General features: G+C 41.7%; 1 protein-coding gene across 9 annotated transcripts in view; it reads right to left on the reverse strand.

The window, feature by feature from the left end:
- Nucleotides 1-12,257, reverse strand: part of LOC143371622 (uncharacterized) — a 48,860-nt gene that overhangs the window by 18,296 nt on the left and 18,307 nt on the right. For all 9 annotated transcript variants that reach the window (XR_013086077.1, XR_013086078.1, XR_013086076.1 and 6 more), the window contains exons 3-5: nucleotides 5,364-5,454; nucleotides 2,006-2,101; nucleotides 1,530-1,667 (exon numbers count right to left, since the gene is read on the reverse strand). Coding sequence is in view for 6 of the 9 variants with exons in the window: in XM_076816999.1 (XP_076673114.1) it covers nucleotides 1,530-1,667; nucleotides 2,006-2,101; nucleotides 5,364-5,454 (325 nt within the window). In the remaining 3 variants the exon portion in view is untranslated. The remainder of the gene's footprint in view (nucleotides 1-1,529; nucleotides 1,668-2,005; nucleotides 2,102-5,363; nucleotides 5,455-12,257) is intronic.

The raw sequence follows: 12,257 nt of genomic DNA on the forward strand, positions 1-12,257 counted from the left end.
GCGCACCCCCAGTCTTTCGAATTCAATGCGTGCGTCTGGATTGCTCTGATGGCGTTCTGGCTGATATTCCGGCGAATCTCAACGCGCAATGCGAACCCGTCTACGGCCCCCTTCGATATGAACCTCCCGATGGTCCGGCGACAAGCCCACTCCGCAAGGAAACGTTCTCACCTCCGAGGCACGTGGTTGGATCGAAGGTCAAAATGGACGCCCGAGTCTCGTGCTAACGATTCGTCGCGTCCGCCCGTGTCCCGTTTACGCCGCTCGTAAAGCTCTGTCGGCGTCCCGGCGCGTCATTGTCGTCGTGACACACGATACTCCCCGCCACGAGAACAACCCTCGGGTCAGCTGATCGTCCATGGTACGCGTGCCACGAATACAGGAAACGCGGCTGCAACCATGCGGTTTTGTATACACTGGTCGGGCCAGGCGATCGGCCGGGTACTAATGCAAATTAGAAATCTGTTTAAGAGGGTAATGATCAATACATAACCGGCGGCGGCTATGGCGGTGGCGGTGGCGGTGACGGTGGCGACGGCGGCAGGCGCAGACGCTGTGCGAAGAGAGTCATACAATAAGTGTTATACGTGCCTCGTCGGCGAAGGGGAAACTACTGCACGAGGGGTTGAATACCCCGGGACGTGCTACCCCCTATGGCCGTCCCCGAAACTATCCATCGATCCCTGATTACGTTGCGCTTCTTTATCAACCGACGAGGCGAATAGATATCAGGCTCGCTCGAAAACTTTTCCCTTTATCGATGGATGGATAGTTGCGTTACCCTCCGCCCGAAGAAACCTCCCAGTTAGACCCTGGCAGGAAGAGTGCGAATTACACTTTTCCATTTCTATCCAACCGCCTTTGGTCACGCGAGAGCTCATCGATTTCTACTTTCCAACGAATGGTTCGAAAGGAATTTCCTTTCCCGTCGCCCGGCTGATCCCCTCGAATACCTTCGTTCTATCTCACCCAGTGTGTATCCATCCGGGCTTCCTGTACGTTCAGTAAACAAACTATCGACTAGTTTATTCGCTATCTGGCCATCTCCCCTCGGCTGCAATATTTACCAGTCCTCCCGCGACTGCCATCAAAGCGCACGTGAGCGATTTATTCCGACACAAGCGAAATTAGAGCTGCAGATACCGGCGTTATTGTACACAACCCCTCCGGCTTTGATTCATTATGGGGCACGTCATATCCACACAGCATTATCACTGGTCAACAGAGCTCTGTTTCTATTTTTCCTGCTTGACAAACTCAGCGGAAGCTCGCCACGTTTGCCACCAGTGGCCCGGTAAAAGCTTCGGTGGAATGGATTCTCACTTTCTATCGGTTAGAATTGAAAGCGTGACCTTAGGGTTGCTTGTAATCTGTTTGGTCGATTGAAGGTAATCGTCGACCCGGTTGACGTCGATTCTACCAGAGGAGGGACTACGAAAAAGGGCGCGGGGATCGTTAAAAGGTAGCAGCAGGTATTCCGTTCCTTACGAATCACCCAGGTGTCGCCGTGGTGGCAGAAATAAACAAACCTATGATTGTGATCCAAGCTGGAATGATCCGTTTTCGTCGTCGAGGGTACTAGAGCGTGAGACGTCAACGCGTGTGCGTGCGGACTCAGTCCAGGATGCGGGGGCATTAGACCCGTCGGCGAAAACCGGTAAAGATCACTGGAAAAATTATCACAATAGTAATTGCAAGCCTCCTGGGTGAGTGCTTGTTGAACAGCATCAACCCGTGGTGTTAAGTCGAACGTTTCAACATCCATGGCAACTTTTATCGTTGAAAGACCTTGGAAATGAAGATGCTAAAACTCCCTCAGAACTCGTATTTTGTAAGATTCAAGAACTGAAATGCTCTGTCAGTGTTAGAGGAACAGCCAAGACGTGGTAATGTTGAAACGTTCAACTATAGAAAAGCGATTTCAAACAAGCGCATATATATAACTGGAATTATAGTGCTTTAAGCAAAGTGAACTCGGTAAATCTGATTTCGATCACCTACTAACCTTGGTAAACTAGAACTTGTGATGGGCAAACTCGTGGGATACGGACTTCGGAAACCAGCGCTTGCCGGGGAGATGGGATACATGCTTGGTGTATGCCTGAAACAAAATTGTAGTGTGTCAAAGGGATTATTAGCTGAAACGCAGGAAATTGTCATCCAAAAGTTCGTGATATTAAGGTAGAGGAACCAATTATTACTGTGCCCTGTTTCAGAACTTCCGGAGTTTTCGCTAATGAAAATAAGTTGAGTCATGTAATTGACCTTTCTTAAGGGGTTATGCCTAGTCAGGCGGTCGAAAAGAGGCGAATATTTGTGAATTTTTTTTGAAGAAGCGGAAGCGTATTTTTTTACAAAACTTTTTGCGTTTCAAAGAGCAACATTCAAAGAACACTTGGTAATTTTTTCGTAGAAAAATATTTAAGTTTATAATAAAATAACAAGCGACATCCAAGAAGCATTTTTAAAAATTTGGTCTTGCGGTGAGCATTGCCATTCGGAACCAGATTATCTAAAATCAAAAAACAAAAAAGATTTCGTTAGTATATTAATGTATCCTCAGGTTGACGGAGAGAATTTTTCGAAATATTAAGTTAAAACAAAATGGCGGCTATTTAAAGTTGAAATCCTGATTTTTTCCTGCAAAATTTTTTAATTAATATTTCTTTAATTTCAAATTAATATTTCGGAAAATTCTCTCCGTCAACCTAAGGATACATTAATATACTAACGAAATCTTTCTTGTTTTTTGATTTTAGATAATCTGGTTCCGAATGGCAATGCTCACCGCAAGACCAAATTTTTAAAAATGCTTCTTGGATGTCGCTTTTTATTTTCTTATAAACTTAAATATTTTTCTACGAAAAAATTACCAAATGTTCTTTAAATGTTGCTCTTTTAAGCGCAAAAAGTTTTGTAAAATTATACGCTTCCGCTTCTTCAAAAAAAATTCACAAATATTCGCCTCTTTTCGACCGCCTGACTAGGCATAACCCCTTAAGAACATAAAGATAAATTTCCAAGCTTATTTTATCCATATAAATTTCCCCATGAAACAAATATCAGATCTTCTTTGATTATAATTAAACATAAAAAAAATGTTCTGGAGTCAGTTACTGTATGTCTCAGTTTCGGTGCTCCCTCTCTGAATACTGTGCTCTTTCTCTGAATACTGTGCCTCAATAACTGTGCAAAATAAAAATTTAATATATAGTTTAATCAATTTTAATAGCGATAATATTGATAATAATTTAATTAAAATAAATAAATGCGAATAAATCTTTTATAGTTCTTTTCTTTAAACATATGACGGAGATGCGCTTGAGGTTATGTTTAACACGTGGTAAGTGACAGTGTAAGCAGCACAGTAACTAACGCATCGTGCGAAAACCAGTCCAGGTATTGTGCACAGTAAATGACAGAACTTCCAAATTGGTCTCAGTTACTGAATTTATTGAAAATGAAAATAAAAATTCAAATAGCTGTTTTGTTTTTCCTTAATCTAAATAGGTTTTACTAATACAATTAACGTTGTGATATCTTACCTAGAACAGTTTATTTTACTGAATATTGACCTTCATTCGTTAAGTACTTTTTAAAGCTTTCTCATAAGTTTTACAGAAAACTTCGCGAGTTCATTATCAATAAGTTGAAATACTTTTTTTTTACTATTTTAAGAACTTCTGTGCGTTACGTGTTTAATTTGAACAAATAAATAATTATTTAAATTTCAATAAAAAAAATTAATATCTCTTATTCGATAAATATAAAATGAATTATGCTTAAGAATATACTAGAGGCACAGTAATTGGGTACCCCCCAGTAATTGGCTCCCCTACCCTATATTACTCTGCGACTAAACCAAATTGTATTCAAAGTTTCATGTCGCAATTAGGGTCTCCTTACAAACTGACCCACTTGTTTTTAACCCTCGGTTATCACCCTGGGTCAAGGTGACCCACAATTTAATTTTTCCGTAAAATATCCTTGAGGTATCATTGAAAATAGTAACAACATGTATCCTACAATTATTAAACTTTACCTCAGAACCTCTGTGACTCAACTTAACCGGCAGTTTTTAAAAAGCAGCTGAATAAAAATTTACAACTACGTTCAGAAGAGTAGGTGTGACAACCGTCTCGGTAAGCCGTCTCCATCGATGCAAAATACCCTCGATCTATCGCGCTTTGCTTTACTTCCCCTTTCAATACCTCAACCGAGAAGGACCCCCTCAAGCCTCACATATAGGTTCCGATATCTTCTCGGCGCGGCGAAGAAAGAGAGTGGACAGAAAAACGCAGGGCCGCCCTCCTAATTGAGAAGAACGGGCTTAATCACCCGTGGAAAATCTCAATTTGGGGTGGTTCGAGCAGAAAGCAAATAAGAAGGAGGGAGCTGAGGGAGCCGCCGCAAGAAGAGGGTCCACCCGATGGGCTGTGCGGTCGGTACGTAATAGCGACTGCCAGACACCGATCCCGACGATGATGACGGCGGTGGTGGTCCCACTCGATCTAATAGACCGGAACTGAGAGGATGACCAGTTGACAAAATAAGGGATGCCGAGCCGGGTCCGTGATTTCCCCGCGAAAAGCAGGGGGGGCGAAGGACTGAACGGGCTCGTGTTTCGCGGTCGTTATTCCTCATCGGTGTTTCATCATCGGGCAGGTCCCAGTGGCGCGTATAAGCGCGCTGTTTGCTCGAAAGGAGCTGAGAAAAGTCGGCTGAAAGGAACCGAGCCGGGTGCAGAGCCGGGAGTAAATAAAAATCAGGCTTGTCCTATGTCAAGTGTCGCGATACTGGCTGAAGTGGAATCGTTAGTACATGAAAGGCGGAATTAACGACTGCCTGAGCGCGGTAAATCGGACGTTTCTCATGTAAATTCGGCCACTTCACGTTCAACGCGAATCATCGGCGAAATACACACAGCGGGCACGGGAAAAAGTGTATTGATGCCCGAGCTATTCAGTCCGCGACGTTTTCTCTTCTGTGCCTTTGTACGTACCCTTTACGAGGACCTCGTTCCGCTCGTCCATTTCCCCCGATATAAAAATCGCAAATGATCTCGTTAATCGCGGGATAAAAATTCCCTCGGTTGCGCAACGAATGGCATAATACCGCGTAACGAGAGTAATGGGCCTTGGCAAACATTCGAGGAACCGTAATTCCTGTCCCTCACAGGCACACGCGCGCGGGATGTACCGATCTCCGTTAACCGAGGAGTTAATTGTCTCCTTTATCCGAGGGATGTGAAGGACCCCGGCGGATCGATCCGCGTTAAAGCCCCTCGGAAGACAAAGACGAGATTCGTCATCCAGCTTTTTGCCAGTGACGGTTTCTATTGACGAAAGTATGTATTCACTTACCAGGAAGCGGCGACTTGCGTCATTTCCGGGCTAAGCATGGGGTACGGATATTGACCCGTGGAGAAGGGATACATCGGCGCTCTCGTCAGACCTGCAAAAAAGTACAAGGATGCCGCATGAATTTCTTAGACGGTTTTGAAATTTACTTATTTAATAAATATATCCATCTGAAAGATCTAATGTTACTTTACGAGCATTCCCCATGTCGTAAGCATATCTTAACCCTTCAGGGGATGTATGTACATCAGTGTCGCCTTTACCTAGAGGGGAAAGAGGCCTAAGCTCAGGGGGCCCCCGAAAAATTGGAAAATTAAAAAAAAGGGTTGTAAAAGCTAGAAATAAGAATTGGGCATGGGCCCTCCAACTGAGATGGAAAGAAAATAACGAATACACCGAAATTTAGATTTTAAAATGAGGCCCTTTATATTATTAAGGTGTGTTAATTTTTTCAATGTCTCAATTTTAAAAACGGCCAGTGGAAAAACGGTACAATTCCAGGTTTGAAATTAACCACTAGTGCCTTTAAATTTTGTGTAATGTATTTATTTACCTAGTTGGAATTTCATTTGAAGTTATAGAAAAAAAAGAAATTACTCAAATTATTTAAAAAAAATTAATTAGTGAGCTTATGAACTGCAAAAAACGCAAATAAGATATCGCTTTTTTGGTGGACTTTGTCAAAGAGCATTAAATTTACTACAGAGACTAGCATCCCCCGTCTCGGCTTCGCCCGAAATATTAGCGTGCCTGATTTGATCATTTTAAAGAAGAAATAGAGTGTAGGTACCTATGCAAAAAGTATTTGCAAAGTAACTACAGTCTCTGCCCCGATATGTATAATACTATACGCCCCCAAAATCTCGTCGAGAATATACACACATGATTAACTCTATAAATACTTCAAATATATGGTTACTTTGTTTATTTCGCCACAATATTTGCATTATTTTGCACCGCTTTGACAGATAAGCAGTATCAAACAACTGAACTGAAATGTAATCTTCGCTTGGTAATCTCAGGCATAAAACGAGATTATTCATATTTGTTCCTTGATATGCTAGCACACACCCTCAAGTTTATTGCCGTATCAAATCTTATGCGACGGCACCAGTTCGGTAGTATCATGTAGTATTCCTACCTAATCCGTCATTAGTTCCTCAACACCCGAAGAGATTCTGATTCTGCTGCATCTATGTATATGGTAAAGATATCACTACAGAGGGTAGTTTGTTATCGATAATAAACCAGGAACAGAGAAAGTTCTATAAAGAAATAAGTCAGAACTGCAGGATAAAGTTTTTGCACGCAAACTTTTGTTTTTAGAAAAAACAACTTTAAAAATTCATTTAATACCTGTGTGCTGGGTTAAAAATTAGTACGGCATATGTTATTGCATATAGCTTGCTTGTGTTTGCAGATAATATCAATAATGTTAGTATTAAAAGCATTGTAAAAAAGTATGATAATTCAAATTTTAGAACAGAATTGTGTAGGTATGCAGTAGCAGGGTGTGTCGAGCTACGATCATTTTTATTCTAGTTATTTGTTCGTGTAGAAACACCAACTTTCCGCTTGTGCCATTAGTTACGATACACCCTGTATAAGAGATTACAGTAATTAATAATCTTTGTCCAGTCAAACCCAGGTTCAAACCTCCCTTTATTTGAATTTGTGTAGACTTTTATTGGAATTATAAAAAATATGGGTAACTGTTTACAAAAGCTAAGTCCTCACCGATTTCGATGATCTTGAAATATGTTGCCTGGGGTATCATTCTGCGCAACTTTTTCCTATACATGTTAACGTCGCTCGGCTTTAGTTTTTGAGATATTCGTAGAAAACTGTGATTGGTAGTTGGTAGGGGTAAGGTTGCGGCCGCCAACTTTTGAGAGATTTAAGATAAAAGGATGTGTAAATTTAGCCGCTAAAACAATCTAACCCCAACTAACTACTGTTTTTTTTTAATATTTTGGAAACTAAAGCCGAGCGATGGTAACATACCTATATAGGAATAAGTTCTTCAGAATGTTAACCTTGACAACATATTTCCAGGTGATCGAAATCGGCGAGGACTTACCCCTTCGTAAAATTTTTTTAATTACATATTTCCTATCATTTCTGAATCAGCGAAACTTCTGCCAAATGAATGTGTATCCGCGTCGAGCCATGAGAGTTGTCTCTTATGAAATGTTCATAAAAATTTTAAAACTTTATTAATTTTCAAAACGAATCAATGCAGCACCAAGAAACGCGCGGGAACGAATCCTATCAGCAAGAGTAGCCAATGCTCTGCAAAAACTAGTCAGCCACCCTTCCGCATCAATGAATATTTTAAACTTTGTCACCAACGCCAATTACCAGTAGGGGAGACCGGGGCAAAGTGACGCGAAAGAAGTTTGAAGTCGAATAAAATTTTTCCCTTTCAATAAAAATGTGTGGAAGTAGATTTATAATATAATTTGAATATTACTGTTGATAAATGACGAATAGCAATACTTAAAATAAACTTAAAGTATATTAAAATTCGACTTGAAAAGAAAATGCCGAAACGACCATTTTACCCCATATATGGTCTGGGTTAGGGGTAAAGTACCGTATGTCGATACTAAATGACTAAATGACTAGGGGTAAAGCCATAATGGGGCAAAGTGGGCTACTATCTGGGGTAAAGTGAGCTGAAATAAAATACGAATTTTAATTAAAGATATAGGTAATTATTAACCCCTCGCGCTGGGATGACGTGTGTAGCACGTCAGTTTCTGTTTTTTTTTAACCGTGGTTGTCAAAAACTGTGGCAGATTTTTCATTTTTTGAGGTTAGATTCTGTTCCCTCCCGCCGCGTGGTTTCCCAGCTAGCAGACAGGTTAGGTTTTACTGCGCACATCACTCGCGCATCTTTTCTTTGCAGCTCAGTTTACCCCGGCTCACTTTGCCCCGAATGTGTACTCAGTGGAAAATTAATTATTTAATAACGTTATGATTAATGTTTTCTCAAACGCGTGTACATGTATGTTTATAAGCTAGTTATAAACACGCAGAAAAAATTTGGAGTTAAAATAACACATTTATCCAAAAAGCTAAATTGAAAAGAAAACCAATCGGAAGTCTCTAAAACATTATTTTTAATTTTTCAACTGAATTTCCATTTTTCCATTTTTGTGGTATTACACACATTTATTACGTCACGATAATTTGTAAATATATCCTATTGTTAAAGAATAAATTAAGATAGCTCATTTTACCCCGAGGTTCACTTTGCCCCGGTCTCCCCTACACGGCAAATAGGAATATCAAGGCTTAAGTTACGAAAAAAGGGGTATACAGCTTTTACAGTAGCCTGTATCTAATATAATCGGTACGTGCCGTGAAACCAGTTGCAGCCGAAGAGCCCCAGAAACATCGGCTGCTGGTATAAGTGGGGTGCCTTTGGCGAGGCGAAGTGTAATTGGCTTCATAAGGGTCGACGAGAAGCACCCGGAATATCGGTAAGCCTGAAACCGCTTGACGAGGCCAATACTTCTCCCTCCCATCTCCAACCCCGTCGCTCCTCTTTCCATATCGTTCATTGAAGCGTATGGACGAACTGGACGGACTCTCTTTTCACTTTCGCCCCTTCCCCCGCCGCCCCTCGCCGTCCCTCTATCTCTTCGGACTCCTTTCTGCGAATCGCGGCTCAATATGTCCTACAGGCGTATTCCTCTGCCGCCCTTCTCGTCCTCTGTTTGTCGCTCGAAATCGGTCAACGCGTGGTTTTCCACGATAGAGCCACTCCAAGTCTCCGCGGATAACGATCGTCTATTACTAAAGAGATCCCGGGGCGGTCGATTACCAAACCGACTTACTTGCGCCGCTTATAATCGCGGCGCATCGGCAGTGGTCTTTTGATACTGATATTGGTGACGATTACCAGCTGCGAGAGAATAAGGTTTGTACATTGATTGTTCATCCGTTCGTTGTACTAGATTTTGGAAAAGGACACACACCTCTTAATTCTTTTTGAAGTAATTTACTGTATTATGGCTTGACCCTTGTATCACATATTTACAAGAACCGAGCATGTCAAAATAAACCTCAGTTCATTTAGTTATTACGGTTTAAAATTTGAGAACATAGAACTTATTAAATTTCTACGATAAACTTTTTTTGTTTTAAATTTACGTGTAAAATTAAAACGAAATATTGTTTATTATTGACGGTTATTAGTTATTTAAATGCATTTAATCGAGGGTTAAACGCTAAATTTTCATTACCTTAGAAAAGCAATAATTGCCTCCAAAAAGTGGTAAAATTTTGGAATAACTTCGTGACCAACGCCACCACGAAATATTTGTGCAGGGATGTCACGAGCATTAAAAAAAAATCAAGTTGCCCCTTCCGGACGTCTGAAAGAATAATTCTAACTCTTGCAAAATCCATCCACTCGTTAATCAATTTTCCCAGCGGTAAGAAAGATGAATTTTTCTTCTACACAAAAGGGGTTGGCATTCGCGTGACTTGTGCAGCAGTGTCTGCGACCGGAAGAGTCTGAAGTCCGGAAGAGAGGAAAGGCGGGGTGAATATCGAGACCAGTTACCCTTTCCGAAGGGTCGAGAGGTGCAGCCGGTTCGGAGACACGCAGGAAAGGGTCGTTATCTCTCCAATGCTGCGTACGAATAAGGTAAAGGACGAGAATTAGAAGTACGATCCGCTGCAGAGAAGAGCGGAAGATGGTGAATGATATAAGGGAGCGAGAGAGGGAAAAGGGTTCAAGGCAGAAGGACGGCGCGGCGGCGGAGGTGGGTTGAAAGGGGTGGCTCGTAATATCCTGGCGAGTCCGCGGGTTCCGTCATGTGTGCTTAATCACTTTCCAGTCGACTCGGCAGTCTGCAACCCCATTATCAGGGTCTCACCACCCGGAAAATTACTCTTTTATTCTCGAACAACTCGAGCTCCCGGTGTACCGTATACCGCGATATTCTGTGTCTTTCCTCCCCTCGTTCCGTGCACTGCCGTCTATATTCCTTTTCGTCCCTCCTATCGACAACTTCGACGCTTTCCGACTTTTTTTCGAGGAAACCCCGTGAATCCATCTCTAACGACTGTATTTCACTCTATTGGAGGCCACCGTTAGCATTTACACGGTGTGCTTTCAATCGGAAGGGAAGGATCGCGTATATCTCAATGGAGGAGAAAACACGGTCCCGGGGGGACGACTTCGTCAAAAAGACGATGTATGGTAGGAGGCAAAGCATGTTACACAATTAGGGGGAAGTGAATATACCTAACTTTACATTAAGCTACGTAAATAATATATATTTGCAATTTCGACCGTAAAAATTCTTCTAATTAGAAAAATGATTTCGGCACATTGGTTCGGTGTATTAAATAATTAAATAAAAGCTATTTTGCAGTTTTCAAAATTTTTACCAAATTCCAACGTTTCGGTCAATGAATTTGACCATTCTCAAGGAAAGTTAGGTAAAAGGAAAAAAATACTGCGTATGCTTTTATACAAAAAAAAAATTTTTTTTTAAACAAATATCAGGTTTCATTGCTGGGAACGTGCGACGCACGAGTCGGTTAACCGGTGACTGATTAAGCTACGTGCACTGGGCGTCAAAACGGCTTCCCTTCGGAAATTTGGCAACGTTGCATGTCACTAGGCATAACTCAGCGGTTCTAGTGACATGCAACGTTGTCACTAGGCATAACTCAGCGGTTCTAGTGACATGCAACGTTGTCACTAGGCATAACTCAGCGGTTCTAGTGACATGCAACGTTGTCACTAGGCATGACTCAGCGGTTCTAGTGACATGCAACGTTGTCACTAGACATAACTCAGCGGTTCTAGTGACATGCAACGTTGTCACTAGGCATGACTCGCGGTTCTAGTGACATGCAACTTTGTCACTAGACATAACTCAGCGGTTCTAGTGACATGCAACGTTGTCACTAGGCATCACTCAGCGGTTCTAGTGACATGCAACGTTGTCACTAGGCATGACTCGCGGTTCTAGTGACATGCAACGTTGTCACTAGGCATAACTCAGCGGTTCTAGTGACATGCAACGTTGTCACTAGACATAACTCAGCGGTTCTAGTGACATGCAACGTTGTCACTAGGCATGACTCGCGGTTCTAGTGACATGCAACTTTGTCACTAGACATAACTCAGCGGTTCTAGTGACATGCAACGTTGTCACTAGGCATCACTCAGCGGTTCTAGTGACATGCAACGTTGTCACTAGGCATGACTCGCGGTTCTAGTGACATGCAACGTTGTCACTAGGCATAACTCAGCGGTTCTAGTGACATTCAATGTTGTCACTAGGCATAACTCAGCGGTTCTAGTGACATGCAACGTTGTCAAATTTCCAAAGGGAAGCCGATTCTGGCGCCTAGTGTACCTAAATATATAATAGCACTTGTTTTAAAACGAACAAATTGGTTGATAAGGTGTTACCAATTAACAAGCTATCAGTACACAGAAAAATAAAGATTGCAATAGCGGAACTATCTGAATATGTAAAAATTAAAATTACGAAATGCTATTTCCTTAATAGAGCAAGTACTTTTCAGCGAAATGTCCAGCTTTTTATTACTCTTTTATAAACTTTATTACCCCAGTCGGATTTATACTAACAACTCTGAAGCAACATCTGTGACTCATAAAAGTTTTAAAACCGTTAATGTTCGGCTTTCTACTGATGATAAATTGATAACCGCGAATATAACTCATCATTAGCTGATATTAAATTCGTATAACTGAACAGGGACGTATACTTCGCCGATTTTCCTGTTTGCTCCCCGTGTAGCCCCAACAGACTAGCCACCTCAGGGAACTTACGATCAACCTGTGCTCTCGGAGGGCACTCGAGGATGCCTTACAAGAAGGCTGCGTTCGAGTGGAATTTT

This window comes from Andrena cerasifolii, chromosome 7, assembly GCF_050908995.1.
Source record: "Andrena cerasifolii isolate SP2316 chromosome 7, iyAndCera1_principal, whole genome shotgun sequence".
Taxonomy (NCBI): domain Eukaryota; kingdom Metazoa; phylum Arthropoda; class Insecta; order Hymenoptera; family Andrenidae; genus Andrena; species Andrena cerasifolii.